Here is a 15,521-nt window from a genome sequence, read left to right as displayed (position 1 = left end):
TGTGTTTTGCTAAAAAGTGCTAACGCAAACTAAAAAAAATGTGATGTGCCACAATAAAACCAGTTCATCCATCTCTAGACGGCTCGCAAGCTTCCCAGACGTCAACACAAACACAGGAATGCGCAATTACAATTGTATTTATTTACAAAAAACAATTGTTAAGTGGTTATTTATGAACAACAGCAGTCAGTATTGTATTCTATTCACAGTATAAAACAGCAAGACAATTGTAAATAAAATAAAAAAAATCACCTGATTCAGTTCAAATATCTTTACATTATTTAACAATAAAAAAAACAAACAAAAAACCCCCCACAAAAGATCAGACGTCTCCCAGGGTCTTCTGTCTCTAGTGTTTTCATTCCTATTGAGAAACACAGACACCATTTGCTAAGCTAAACTGGCGCTAGTTCAGTCAATAGAGCCGTCCTTGGCCCTAGTTAACCAAAAAGAGCATTCATGCTAGCAAGTGACCAATTCTGGGATTGACTATAGAATTGAATGAGGTTTTCAGTAGCTAACTGCATATATACATACACAGAGATGTGGAAAAACGTGAACGACAAGAAAGTGTGAAAAAACGAAGATGTTTTTATCCACAAGAAAAAAAAAAGCTTTGACTCTGCTATTTCAGCGAGCTAAATAAAGTGGCTAAAAGGGAGAATATATAAAAATTTCACTTTCTAGCTCCGATGTTCGAGGGCCAACTTCAACATTTTCAGTCTTGTGCAACTTAAAATACCCAGAGACCTGGAAGTGCAGCAACATTTTTAAAAATAATTGCGTGCAAACAATTATTGGGCTCGTTGAGTTTCGCTCACATCGACTCTGGTACTAAAAGAGTCAAATATTAGCATTCAGAACTTTTGCAAATATTTACACATGGTGACTTTCAATTATTCTATGAGACCTAAAAACTGCTAATATCGATGTAGATATGTGGAAGCTAGCTTGCTAGCATGCAGTTGCGTCCCAGACTGTTTCGATCCCAAAATAATGTAGCGCATTGTGTGAACTTGAACAATGTTTTTCCAATTTTTTGGGAACTGGAATACCACAGAGAAGAAAAAGCAGCCATGATTATGTGGACGAAAACCCCACATTATTACAATAACATTAAGTTCATGAGCATTCAGAGTGGGAACAAAAAAAGACTGGACATCCGACACGCCACACCTCGCAAGGTTATTGTGGTCTCCCAAAAGTTTATTATTTCCCAATAGTGTTGCCATGGAAACGGGAAAGTATGCTAATGAGAGCATTGATATGAAGCTTTTCACGTGTCAGAGCTTTCAGAAAAAACGAATGGCCACCTTCCGACCAATCAGCACACACGAATGTCTTCGAGGTCGACCTCAGAAGTTTCTCCCTGCTCTAAATACGTAACGATTCACACCGATATACGGCGTCATGCTAATCATGCTAACCATCATCACTCGCATTCATTTTATTCAGCAATTAGCGAGCAATTGTTTTTTTTTATAAATAGTGAGTTTGATGATAATGATGATGATGATGTCAGAGCACAAATTTTGTAAAAATTTTCAATTGCAATTTTGGGAAACGCCCACTTTCTGGCAAAAGTTGATGGACACCCAAACATAAGATTTTGTTCTGTTTGTTTTTTTTTGGGCATCTACAGTCCACATTAAGTCTCCATTCACTGCTCTAATGAGCTTCACTCTCCTGGGAAGATGTCCTGCTAGATTTTGGGGATGTTTTGTGGAAATTTGTGGAGATTTTCAGGAGATATTGAGAAGGTTTTCGGGAGTTTTTAAGGAGATTTTGTGGAGATTCTGGAGAAATATTTAGAAGACTTGATATCATCCCGCCACAAGGGTGTTAGTAGATAGGGTCAGGTACTAATGGAGGTGAGGTGAGGAGGCCTGGGGTGGCGTTCCGAATCATCTCAATAGGGCTGGAGCGCTAGAGTAGGAGATCTTTCACATCTTTCATGCCATAGAAAGCAGATATTTTAATGGAGCTGGCTTTGTGCACTTTGTTTGGGTCTCTTAGTTCAAGCGAAGTTCTAAGACCAACCTATGGGTGGAAAAATTCAGGTGTCCCAATACTTTTGGCAAAGCGTGAGAGAGTCTTTCAGTGTTTTTTTTATACAGTGTTCAAACATTAAAAAAATGATTTTAAACAATCTTAAACCCTCGTAGCCCTGATCGTTTCTCTTAGGTTCTTCGCCTTTTTCCGAGGAACTCGTCCGAGTTCCTGCGTTCTGTCCATCTGTCATAATCAAATCCTCAATTCTCATTTGTATATAAATATTAATTCAATATATTTAAAAATAATCATGTTTCCAAATATCGACGCTCCACCCTGGCACAACTCTGAAGTGCAAAGCAAAGCAGATAATTTAGAAGATGATCAGAAGGATGGAGAGAAGATGGAGGAGAAGTTTCCCTTTAATCCCGTGGTCAGGCCTTTGATTGGTTGGTTGCTCGATTGGCAGGTCGTGGAGCCGAGTTAGCGCTGGACAGACTTGATGACCCACTCGGCTGTAGGGTTGAGCTCCAGGAGGGCCTTCATGTACGTCTCCTCATCCAGACAACGCTCCTCTACATGCACACACACACACATGCACACAAAATATACATGACAGGATGTGTCATGTGATCACTGTAAGCTTTGTAATACAGTTTCCAGAATGTGTTTCCTCAAACAAACATGTGTGTGTGTGTGTGTGTGTGTGTGTGTGTGTGTGTGTGTGTGTGTGTGTTACTCACTTATGTTTCCTCCGATCTCATATAGATACAAATCTTCTCTCTTCACTGGCACTGAGCTGAAACAGGAAACACACACACACACACACACACACACAAACACACACACACACACACACACACACACACACACACACACACACACACACACACACACACACTTTACAGATCAGTCTGCTTGTTAGCGTTTAATTATTAAACTCTACTTCCTGTTTTCTGAGTGCATGAGTACTTAATACGATGCGGATGTGTGTGTGTGTGTGTGTGTGTGTGTGTGTGTGTGTGTGTGTGTGTGTGTGTGTGTGTGTGTGTGTGTGTGTGTGTGTGTGTGTTCACCTCTCCTGGCTGAGGAAGCGTGTGAGGATGTCCGATGCCTTGAGCTCTTCAGTCAGCTCTACTGCCATGGACACTTTTAAGAATTGCGGGGCCTGGACCCTGATGAAGCTGCCATCCATCTTCCCCACACACACACACACACACACACACACACACACACACACACACACACACACACACACACACACACACACACAGTTTTTTTGCTGTTTGGTTATTGTCTATATTTAGAAGGCTCTCTAGCTGGAGGATTCCTCTGATGGATAATTTAAAAAATTGGAGTAAGTAATATTTATAATTACAGTAACACTGAGCATCATAGCAACCATTACACACCGTTATACACTATTACACATCATTACACCCCATTCAACAATATGTCACACCATTAAACACCATTACACCCCATTTCACACCACTATACACAATGAAACCCTGTTTCACCCAATTAAACACAATTACACACCATTTCACCCCAGTCCACACAATTATACTCTATTACACACCTTTATACTCCATTACACCCCATTCCAAACCGTGCTACACAATTACACACCATTCCACCCCAGTCCACACCATTACCCTTAATTATACTCCCATTACACACCATTATACCCATTAAACACCATTACACCCATTCAACACCGTTAGACACCATTACACCCTATTATACACAATTACATACCATTCCACCCCATTCCAAACCGTGCTACACAATTACATACCATTCCACCCCATGCCACACCATTATTACACCCTATTCCATACCATTATACCCATTATACACTGTTATACTCATTACATACCATTACACCTCATTATACACCATTAAACACCGTTACAAACGATATAGTATAAGAGGAATAATATACACACATATGTATACACAAATATGCACTTTTTCACTGCCTACTTCTTTATTTATCTGTCTATAATTCTGTCTGTCTGTCTGTGATAGATCTATTACATGCAATACCACTGAATTTTCACTAGAGGTCAGATGACAGCTACAGAATGGACCATGATAAATGGAAGAAAGAAAGCGTATTTCTTTATCTTCAGGATATAATAATAAATAAATTTGCGAGGAAAAAAAACAGAAATCGGGGGAAAAGAAAACCGGAGACTTCTACCATCAAGGTTATGAAATATCTACGTTTCCTTTACCCACCTCCTCCTTTTTCTCCACTTTTTCGCTGTTCCTCTCACGATCGTAGGCCATTTTCTTCAGCAGCTTTTTCACCGCTCGGTCTCGGTTCATCTTTCGCTCCATGTTCTGTTTCCGCACCTGCGTCATCACGAACTTCGGGATCTGGAGCAAAATCCATAGACTGTTAAATTGTCTTTAAAAAATAAACACCGGTGTTGAAATCAGAGTATAAGCATGGAAAATCGTACGTACGGTCCAGAGGAGGTCCTGGTATCGTATCAGAAGGCAGACAATGTTGGCCATCCCTGTCGCCATGGCGAACTCCTGCTGCTCGGAAATTTTGCTTCGGAAGCCTTTAAACATGAAGATATTTGGTGCCATGACCATGGCGACGTTCTTCAAGGTCATCTTGTTGCGCTCCTTGTGGTCGATGACTCGCTGGAGGAACTCCAAGAGCGCCTAAGGGTTACGGGTCAGAACTTCAGAAGTTTGTTTCGTCTCGTCTCAAAAGTCTGAATTTCTTATGTGTAAATGTGAACAGTGTACGGAGTAATGCGAAGAGAATCACCTTGAGCGTGTCTCTACTGGAAGCCGGAAGGAGGAGCACGAGCAAATTGAGGGCCTGCAGCTGCTGCTTTTTTGTTGGGAATTCTACAATGAGATAGAAATGTATTACTTTGATTGTGAAAAGTGTGGAAACACCAAGTATCTTCTGGTTTTTACGTTTTTGTTTTTTTGTTTTAATTCAGTTAATGGCAAAAACACACAAGAATTGGACAGTGAATAAGTGCTGAAAGTTCTATGGAGTCTAAATGGGATATTTTGTCTCTAATAGAAGAACTTGAGTGAGATGGAGAACAGTAGAGAAGATGTGATCAGACTCTCTCTCCTCCACACTCACACATGGAGGTGGAGGCTTAATAGATTGGGGTTGTTTTGGAGCAGGAAAGGTTTCAGAAAGTGAAATGAACCAACATGTCTCCCATTCCATACTTCAGCACCACGCAGTTCTGTCTGGACTGCGGCTCATTGGAACCGACTTCACCGTACAACAAGACAATGCACCAAATCATACATCATTTAAAGTGATATCTCTCATGGAATGTTCTGCCCAATCACAGCACCTTAATCCTATTGAACTGCACTGGGATGAACTGGATCATAAAGAAATCTCCAACTAGTGAACAACATCTGTGGCAAGTTCATACTGTAGCTCTAGGTGAATAGACATTCTGAACAGTAAGATATGTGTTTGTGAACTCACTAAGCACAGAGAAGAAGGCACTGAAGTACTCCACGGTGAGGAGAGGATGAGGAAGCTCTCTGATGAAGAGCTTAAGGACACTTGCCGCATCGTGCTGCTTTAAAGTCTCCCAGGGGAACAAGCCTTCGTAGAACTTTAGTTCCAGCTCCTGGCATACAGTCTGCAAGGCATGCACACACACAGAATTGATATCAAATCATCACACTTAGGTCCCGCCTCCCATTATTTAAGATTGACTTTGTTTCACATGTACGTTTTACTGTTTACATTAAAAAGAATCTAAATTCTTTTCTTCCTCTTGCTGTTCACACTAATAATAAACCCAATTCTATTACATCCATTCTATCCAATAATCTATCCCATGCACTACCGCCAAATATCCGCTAGATGTCGCACTATGCTACACAAAAAAACATCAGATGACACTGAAAAACAGGAACTGGAGTAAAAATATACAAAATGTATTTTCAAGTAAAAGCAACGTATTTCAGCTTTTCAATAAATTAACACAAACACGATCTGCAATTATTCATTTATTTTTATTTTAAAGATTTTTTTTAATTAATAAACAAAAAATTGTTATCATATTTTTCTTTTAATCTTCGGGTTGGAATAAAAACAAAGACTGCTGGTAAGTTTAGAGAAAAAACCTGAAGATGTCAGAACGCCGAGTTACAGCTTCATATATATAGTGATGACACTGGAGACTCCTTCCATCAACTATCTCACAATGATCCTTTCACTTGTACCTTCACTCTGGTGGCTGCTCCAGGAACCCGCAGAATCCCTTCTGTATCCAGTCCCTCATTTTCTATATGGGAAATGAGCTATAACAGAAGAAAAAAAAACTCGTTTTAAGAAGCACACTTTCCCTCCAATATGTGGTTCTTCTCCAAACTGTTCTCCAAAACCTGAAGGCAACCAATTGTGTAGAACGTCTTTGGATGTGGTAGCATGACATTTTCCATTCATTCAAACTAGGGGACCCAAACCTGCTCCAGCAAGCCCGCTCTATGAAGAGCTACTTTCCGTGGGTTGGAGTGGAAGATCCACTGCTGATCTACCCCATCACTATTGGGGTAAATTAAAACACCACTCCAGGCCTCCTCACTTACACCCTTTGTTGCTGAATGATGAACAATTCTTCCCAGAATCTAGTGGAACATCTTCCCAGAAGAATGATGCTCATTAGAACGGTGAATGGGGACTACGATGTTTGAAGAGCATGTGTTTGAGTGTCCACAAACTTTTGCCAATACAATGTGATGCAATCCAGCATGTGCATGATTTCGGGATTAGTAGTTACTTTGTATACACGTACCCGCTGCAGTATGATCGGCACACGGGTCCCGGGCATAATCTTCTGATCCTGCTCCAGCAGCGTTGTCAGAGGAACCCCGAACAATCCCAACTCTGCAAAAACCCACAGCCATAAAAATCACTCCAGACCAGAGCAGTGACACCCATAAACACCTGAACAGCGCCTGAACAGCGCCTGAACAGCACCTGAACTGACCCTGAACAGCACCTGAACTGAGCCTGAACTGAGCCTGAACAGCACCTGAACTGAGCCTGAACTGAGCCTGAACAGTCATTGAACTGCAGCTAAACAGTATCTGAACTGCACCCGAACAGCCACTGAACTGCACCTGAACAGCATCTGAACTGAACAGCCACTGAACTGCACATGAACAGCCACTGAACTGAACAGCACCTGAACAGCACCTGAACAGCACCTGGACTGAGCCTGAATTGAGCCTGAACTGACACTGAACTGCAGCTAAACAGTATCGGAACTGAACATCACCCGAACAGCCACTGAACTGCACATGAACAACATCTGAACTGCACCTGAACAGCATCTGAAGTGAACAGCACCTAAACTGAACTGCGCTTTAGCAGCATCTGAACTGCCACAGTAGGTCCGACATTGGGACTGACCTTTGACCTTGACCTTGATCGGTTTGTGGGTCTTGAGGTCGATGGCGGCCGTGTCGAACAGAGCGCTCACCTCGATAAGGACCAGGCGGTAAACTTTCTTCATATCGGGCGGAGAAAGACTTCCTACTTTAGTCATTCCTGTCTTATCTCTCACTACCCTGAAATCCTGCACATAAAGCGAGAGAGAGAGAGAGAGAGAGAGAGAGAGAGAGAGAGCAAGAGAGAGAGAGAGAGAGAGAGCGAGAGAGAGAGAGAGAGCGAGGGAGAGAGAGAGAGAGAGAGAGAGAGAGAGAGAGAGAGAGAGAGAGCGAGGGAGAGAGAGAGAGAGAGAGAGAGAGAGAGAGAGAGAGCGAGGGAGAGAGAGCACAGAAGGTATTATACCAATAATGAAAGAAAGGAGGTGAACAAAGGTGGGTAAGACCAGAGAGAAAAGAAAATAATGCAGTCAAGGGGACACAAATAAATAAAAGCATGATGATAAACAGATAAAAGTGAAGAAGAAGAAGAAAACAAGGGACAGCAATATATAAAGGAAAAAGTGGACAAGCAAGAAAGCAAGAAAGAAAGAAAGGTGTAAAATAAAGAGAGGTGAAAAAAGAGAAATGTAACAAAAGTAAAAAAAAAAAGATAATAATAATAATAATAATAATAATAATAATAATAATAATAATAATAATAATAATAATAATAATAATCAGAAAAGCGGATTATTTTTGGTCAGTGTAGTTGCGCGCGTTGACCAGCAGGGGTCAGCAGAAATGATTCTACCCGGTATTAATAGTGTATAACATTCAGTATATATACATGTATATGTTTGTATCCTTTCACCATGTTCTGCTTTCTGAAATATTCATGATACTCATGTAATGTGAGGCACACATTATGAATTCCACTTATAATATCATAAACATCTATTTCACACACACACACACACACCCACACACACACACACACAGAACTACTCCCATGTTTAACCAACACACTAATAACGTGTTTATTTAATAACCACATTCTGCAAGGGCAAAGATCTACACACACACACACACACAAACACACACACACACACACACACACACACACACACACACACACACACACACATTCCTTTATCGTGTGACGACCAAACAGTTTGAGTGTGAGCTCTGTAAACTTTGCTCTCGGTCGCTTGCTCGCACGCACACACACACACACACACACACACACACACACACACACACACACACACACACACACACACACACACACACACACAAAACAGCGATAAATCAGTTCAGGTGTAAATCTTTGACACGCCTCACTCACAGGCAGCCTGTCATCAGCCTCGTTGATGGGTGGTGTAACCTTTAACCCCTCCTTGTAGGTCAGGGCCTGCTCAGAGAACGACACCTCCTGGTTGATGTCCGTCTCCGTATCAGCCATGCCCTCTCCGTTTTCCACAGTCATGCCCACACCTGCGTGAAGATCCGGAATATGGACGTGAATCCCCATCCTGTTCAGCCATTATATGTATGAACATAACAGGATTCTGCATTAGCTAGGGTGACTAGCATTAGCTGTTTTGACTAGCAAAGTGCTAGCATCACTTTCTGCTAATGTTTATTTTTGTAGAACCTAGATTGTTTATCGTGTGTGTGTGTGTGTGTGTGTGTGTGTGTGTGTGTGTGTGTGTGGCACATGAAAATGGCCTTTATTGACTGCTCATGACTATACCAGATGATGCTTCTTCCTTCTTTGTGGTTTCACTTCCTTTACTGGACATGGACTCATCATCCTAAAAAAAAAAAAAGGCTATTTGAATGAATGTTCCATGCTACAGCTTGACGTTTAAGGAAACTCAGAGGTACTAGAAAGGGTCCTAGTAGATTCTTGATTGTCCTTAAATGACCTGTTTGACCCTGACCTTGGCGTCGTGTGGTTTGAAGATGTCCCTGACGTCTGGGACGCTGTGGGGTTTGTTGCGTTTGCGCAGCGTCTCCAGGCGTTTGTGCACGGCGGCGGCTTGCGTACGCGTCAGGGTGGACAGCAGGACCTTGCCGTCGTCGTCGTCCGACACCGACTCGTCGAACAGCGTCGCCAGTCCCGCCTCCGTCAGCCACGCCTCTTCCTGTTCGCCCTCTAACGCCACCGGAAACCAAAAAATTACCTTGATTATCATAAACAGAGTTTGAAACTACTGTTTCGGAATTTCAGGCCTGAAGTAACCACCATTTCAGCTCCACAAAGTTTCCTGTTGGAAACCACCTCCACCTCCGTTAGATAGTTCAGGAGAGTGAATTTAAGTCTTTTAAGTCTTAAGATTTAGGTCAAATCCAACCACCACCACCACCGTTCTAACTGACCTTGCTGACGTTGTGTACGTGAGAAATGGAGTCGAGTCAAGTGCCAGTGTTGCTGTACTTTACCTGTACCACCATTACAACGCTAATCTCATTGAAACCTGGCCAATAGCAACTAGATCACTTTAAATCCCAGCAGGATTGTTGGAACAGAGAATAGAATAGCGGATCCATCTTCCCTTTCCTGCTTTAAGGAAGTCCCCCAGCATCCACTTCCTGTACAGATGCACAGCGAGTGTGTATTTTGCGTTTCCCCTCCCGTGAGACTCCTTTATGGCCTTTTCCTGTTTCTTACGACTCTTTTTTTTTACAGAAAACAATACCAGATTGTTCATTTGTCCATACAAACACAAAAAGAGAAATTTGACACTTTTTATCCATTTATAACTACATTAAATGTTAAAAGAAACAACGTCTGTGAAGCAATTCTTTTTAATTTCTTCGATTTTGGTGCGAATGTCGGCGGGGAAACCTGAATGCGCCCTCACCGTCTGCAACTTTGAGCTGCACCTCGTCATGAGGCTCGGCGTCTCCGCTGTGCTGGATGATCTCCATCTCCTTCCAGTAGTCGTCCATGGCCAGCGAGTCCAGCGAGTCCTGAGAGCTGCAACGCTGGTACGGCGGTCTGGTTCCTGCTCGCGTCGTCTGCACATGAGTGGGCTTTTGACTGCAGGAGGACAGAGAGGACAGTGAGGACCTCAAGAATAGTGAAATAAGTGAGACCTGAGCACAGTGAGGGAGGTAAGGAAGGTGAGACTGAGCAGACAGTGAGGATGGAGAGGAGAGTTGAGGCAATAAGGACAGTGAGGATGGAGAGGACAGTGAGGACAGTGAGGACAATGAGGACAGTGAGGATGGAGAGGAGAGTGAATTTAGAAGGCATGTAAATAATCATATAATAAATATAATATAAACTTATACATACAGACACTTCTGTTTAATGTTTAATATTGCTGTATTTTGCGTCTAATTTCATTGTACAAACTGTCATATGACATCTGTACATATGACAAATAAAACTTGAACTGAAACAACAACAACAACAAGCCACGTGAGTCGCTTCCGTCTGACGCAAAAGCTCCAGCTCCTATTGTTTCCCCCTTCATTGTTCTGACTTCTTTAATCCTGGATTCTCAGAGCTAGGAAAAATACTCTCCCCCACACACATACACATGCGCACACACACACACACACACACACACACACACACACACACACACACATGCAAACAGACGCAAAAAGGAAGAGAGCAGTGAGGGTGCTCACAAAATCTCCCTGTGTAAAATGAGTCTGTGTTGTCTTCACGGTAGACCTGCAGGGTATCGGTAACACACACACACACACACACACACACACACACACACACACACACACACACACACCTAGAAAGTGAGAAAGGAATATTTCTTCTCTTTTTAGTCTCTTGTTGTCTGTGTGAAATGCTTAACAGTGCAGTTTGTGTGTGTGTGTGTGTGTGTGTGTGTGTGTGTGTGTGCCTACAGTGCAATTTTAACAGTGGCTGGCCATCAGGGTCAGTATACTATAATATACTGGCTGTAAAGTGTTGCCGGGCTCAAAGGTACCTGCCATAAGACTGCCATTGATCTCCATTTATTCCCAAACAACCAATCACTGATCGCCATTTATACCGCACAACCAATCACGGATCACCATTTAATAAATAAATATTGTTGACAATATAAAATAAATATGAAGCCACGCCTTTTCTGTCTCAGCGACTCGTAAATGTTTATAGACGAAGTAAAAAAACTGAGTGTCTCCACAGAGCCACAGAGGGACAGAGGGGCACAGGGACAGAGAAGCACATGGACAGAGGGGCACAGGGACAGAGGGGCAGAGGGACGAAGGGGCAGAAGGGCACAGGGACAGAGGGGAACACGGACAGAGGGAGAGAAGGGCACAGGGACAGAGGGGCACAGGGACAGAGGGACGAAGGGGCAGAAGTACACAGGGACAGAGGGGAACACGGATAGAGGGACAGAGGGTCACAGGGACAGAGGGGCAGAATGGCAGAGGAGGCAGAATCTTACCCTTGTTTCCTGCCCCACACCACACCAATGGTTACACTCTTCCCTACATCTGTAAGCCTCAGACACAACGCATGCCCTGTGAGAGAGCTGTTTCACAACAGCCATACAGCACAACAAACACGTGTGTGTGTGTGTGTGTGTGTGTGTGTGTGTGTGTGTGTGTGTGTGTGTGTGTGTGTGTGTGTGTGTGTGTGTGCAGATGGAGTTTTACATGTTTGGGCACGCTCAGCACCGAGTGTGCGTCTCTTAACATCGGAAAGAATTTCCTTATTGCACTTTTCCATCCAAAACAATTTGCTCAGTGGTCTGATTTACACTCACACACACACAGATCTTACACTCGAGCTGGTGCAGAAGTCTTGGCACTCAGACCGCCTACTCCCAGAAGGGACCCTGTAGGATGGTGAGCCACTGGCTACTGGATTCCACACCACCAATCACTGATCCTCACATATTTCCAACAATCAATCACAGATCATCGTTTATTAATCACAACCAATCACTGATCCTGACTTATTCCCAACAGCTAATCACTGATCAACATTTATTCCTCTCGACCTATCAGTGGTCACCATTTGTTCCCAACAACCATGTTACAGGACCACTGCGGTTCACACGAGTCCACACCTTCTGACCAGTCGGAATGCGTGTGACCTTCATGACACGATGCTAATGTTGAGAAATAATGAAACAGACTGAACACATGAAGTGCGCGATGTTACTAAGCAACAACGTGAAACACACTCACACACAGTACAGAGGCGACTGTTTCAGTCTAGACTAAACAGCATGAAGAGCATGTGTGTGCTACATGAAGTGTTTTCCATTTAATGTTCTATTAGCGCACTCCCAGCTGGGACCAAACCCTTGGGAGAACGATGGAAGTCAGCCAGAGATGAAGATCTTCAGATAGCATCTAAAATACAAGCTGTAAGGACACATGGGAACCCTCCAACCACACACAGGACCTCAGGTGGACTTCAGGGTGGGGGCACCACACCCCCTGGACGACGTCACGCTCAGACAGCTGCGTCTGTACGGCTCGAGGCGCACAATGACACGAGAGTCTGATTTCAAAAGGCCGCTGGGAATCCGCGCTAGGGTTTCGTCCCGCTGTCTGACGGGAGAAAGGCTGCATTATGTCCCACTGCTGAGGGAACAACGATGGGGTGTGTATAAATATCTCTGAGTGCAAACCTTTAGCGTTGCTAGAATTCAGGCCACCATGACGGGCTCTAAGACAACGTCTACACAAATCCGGATACATTTAAAAAGAGTCATGAGGGAGAAAAAAAACATTTCCAACCCACCCTTCTTTCCAGTTAGGACAGACTTGCGGAGACGCTACGGCGGACGAGATGCTCTCACGTGTCAAAGTGACCACATTTTTGACATCTCCGTGTGAAAAATTCTCTTTACGCCCATTTTCACCCGAGTGCTGGATTCTGATTGGTCAGAGGGTTCAGATTGTTTTTTCCAGAGCAGCGTTATTGATTATAGACTACCTCATTTGTACTCTGCACTCGTTCTGATGCATTTGGGTTTCTATGGCAATAATGGTGATGATGGAAGGAGTCTCCAGTGTCAGAGCTTTCTGACAGTCCTAGGTTTATGTCTGACCTACAGATGCATTCAAATTAAAGAGTTTTTTCGAGATGTTCCACTAGATTTTGTGGAGATCTGGTGATAGGGTTGGAGCTCTATAGAAAGAAATCTTTAACATCTTCCAACCCATGGAAAGCAAATCTTCATGAGATTGGCTTTGCCTACAGGGACGTTGTTCCAACAGTATTTGAAGTGAGGGGAAAATTTCATGCTAGCACATCCAGAGACGTCCTAATCAATGCATGGAGAACCACACAGTCGGGTGTACCAACACTTTTTGGAAATTCGTTGTATATACGCTAGTCACGCTACAAAGCCCAGGTTAGAATCTGGAGGGGGAGGATTCGGATCTCATGGTATACTCTGGATCTTCTCTGAAAAGTATGCAAATCTTGAGAGTCCATTTTTTCTTTCTTTCTTGTTTTCTCCTCATTTTTTTTACCAGTGCTACCAACATAACAAACACTGTTACCTTGTGATCAGAACTTTATGATAATTACGGAAACATAATAAACATAATAATATTAGTTTTTTTTATATAATGCGTGGCCTCTTCATACTTTTACAGTGTAAGTGCACATTTCCACAACAAATGGTTCACAAATCCCCCAACTCAAACCGAATCATCATAGAAATTGTAATGGTTTCCAGTAGAACACAACAAAACCCGATTGATTTCTAATGATGTCCATCAGCCAAAAAACCCCAAACAAAATAGATATTTACTAGAATCTGGACTCATATTCAGGAAATTCAACTAGACTCAATTAATACCAGTAGAAGGCAAGAAAGTAATCAATCAAACCTTTGATATTAAAACCAGTACAATTCCCGCTACAACCATTAAAACCATTACAAATAAAGGCGCTCTATTCTTTGTTTGTTTTTTTCTTCCAGCACTCCGCATTTAGACTTAATAAATAATTCCCCCAAACCAGAACTCTTCAAATAGAGAACGTGCATGCAGATAAGTCGGACTTTGTCCTTCCCTCTTGTCCTCCCATAAATAAGGTTTATTCCAGGGGCGCTCACCTCGCTCCCGCGGCTTCAGGCGCGTCCCCGGCGCTCGGAGCAGGAGGATCAGCCGCACAGGGAGGAGAAAAAGCCTGGCTGTTACTGATGTAACCGGTCAGAACCACTCCCCGGGTCTCCTGGTTCCGATTCATGTCTCAGACCGCATTATTCACTTCGATAATAATGAGAAGAAGAAAAGAAAAACAGACACGGAGACAAAGAAAGACTTTTCCTTAACGACTGGACTCTTCCCTGACAACGGGAACAACCGAGCAAAGAAGCTCCGCCCCCTCAAGGCAGGCTGGGCCAAAGTCTGCTCTCCATCCGTCAGCATGGGCGGGGCTAGAATTATATCTTTCTATCATTTTATCTTCTTCACTAATTATGTTTCAGATCGAGTATTTATTTATTTGTAACTGTTTTATTGTGATTAATTGTATTGTTTATTATTATTATTGTTACTGCTATTATTATTATTATTATTATTATTTGTAGTAGTAGAAATGTAATTATTATTTATTACATTAATAATAATCATTTATTGTTTACTTTTTTATTATCATTATTATTATTAATATTAATATTATTATTATTACTGTTGTTTTTGTTGTTGCTATTATTATCTTTTCAATTATTGATGTTTCTTGTTCTTCTTGTTCTTGTTCTTCTTGTTTATTTTTGTTATTATTCTTGCTGCTATTGCTAATATTAATAATTATTGATTATTTTTAGTAATTATTGCTAATATTAGTTAGCAATTGCTATTGTTATTGCTAATATTAGTAATTATTTATTTTTTTAGTTTTTATTAAAGACTATGCATGCTGAACAAAATGATAAAGGCAACAATTTTGGGGGTTTTTTGTCCCCATTTTTCATGAGCTAAACTCAAAGATTTAAGACTTTTTTTTCTATGTGCACAAAACTGTCAGAAAGTGTCTCAGGGAAGCTCATCCACATGCTCGTTGTCCTCATCGGGGTCTCGAACCTGACTGCAGTTCGTCGCCATAACCGACTTGAGTGGGCAAATGCTCACATTCGATGGTGTCTGGCACTTGAGGTGTTCTCTCTTCACGGACGTTTTCACTGTAC

General features: G+C 42.3%; 1 protein-coding gene across 2 annotated transcripts; it reads right to left on the bottom strand.

Annotated features, from left to right (window-relative positions):
• Positions 1 to 119: 119 nt before the first annotated feature.
• Positions 120 to 14,731, bottom strand: arhgap18 (Rho GTPase activating protein 18). Of its 2 annotated transcripts, XM_083534468.1 has the most exons (16): positions 14,448 to 14,730; positions 10,248 to 10,426; positions 9,324 to 9,538; positions 9,134 to 9,194; positions 8,726 to 8,874; positions 7,424 to 7,589; positions 6,804 to 6,895; positions 6,232 to 6,309; positions 5,483 to 5,642; positions 4,787 to 4,869; positions 4,471 to 4,677; positions 4,240 to 4,380; positions 3,069 to 3,187; positions 2,736 to 2,791; positions 2,024 to 2,567; positions 120 to 1,816 (listed from the first exon to the last, which is right to left on the bottom strand). In XM_083534468.1, the coding sequence occupies exons 1-15, from the start codon at positions 14,579 to 14,581 to the stop codon at positions 2,476 to 2,478; spliced, it is 1,932 nt and encodes a 643-aa protein (XP_083390594.1). In that variant the 5' UTR covers positions 14,582 to 14,730; the 3' UTR covers positions 120 to 1,816; positions 2,024 to 2,475. The 2 variants fall into 2 exon arrangements, with proteins under 2 accessions (XP_083390594.1, XP_083390593.1); XM_083534467.1 differs by having other exon boundaries at positions 120 to 2,567; positions 4,225 to 4,380; positions 14,448 to 14,731.
• Positions 14,732 to 15,521: the final 790 nt, after the last annotated feature.

Source organism: Silurus aristotelis (assembly GCF_946808225.1).
Source record: "Silurus aristotelis genome assembly, chromosome: 28".
Taxonomy (NCBI): Eukaryota; Metazoa; Chordata; class Actinopteri; order Siluriformes; family Siluridae; genus Silurus; species Silurus aristotelis.
Note: the sequence above shows the minus strand (reverse complement) of the source record. Positions and strands in the feature narration are given on the sequence as shown.

What these genes read in the sequence shown, in the direction of transcription:
- arhgap18 (XM_083534467.1), bottom strand. Translation starts at nt 14,581, where the DNA reads ATGAATCGGAACCAGGAGACCCGGGGAGTGGTTCTGACCGGTTACATC. An exon ending in AGGAGGTGGGTAAAGGAAAC is followed by an intron (nt 3,188 to 4,224) that starts GTAGATATTTCA and finishes TGTGTGGGGAAG; the next exon opens with ATGGATGGCAGCTTCATCAG. An exon ending in CGCTTCCTCAGCCAGGAGAG is followed by an intron (nt 2,792 to 3,068) that starts GTGAACACACAC and finishes TTCCTGTTTCAG; the next exon opens with CTCAGTGCCAGTGAAGAGAG.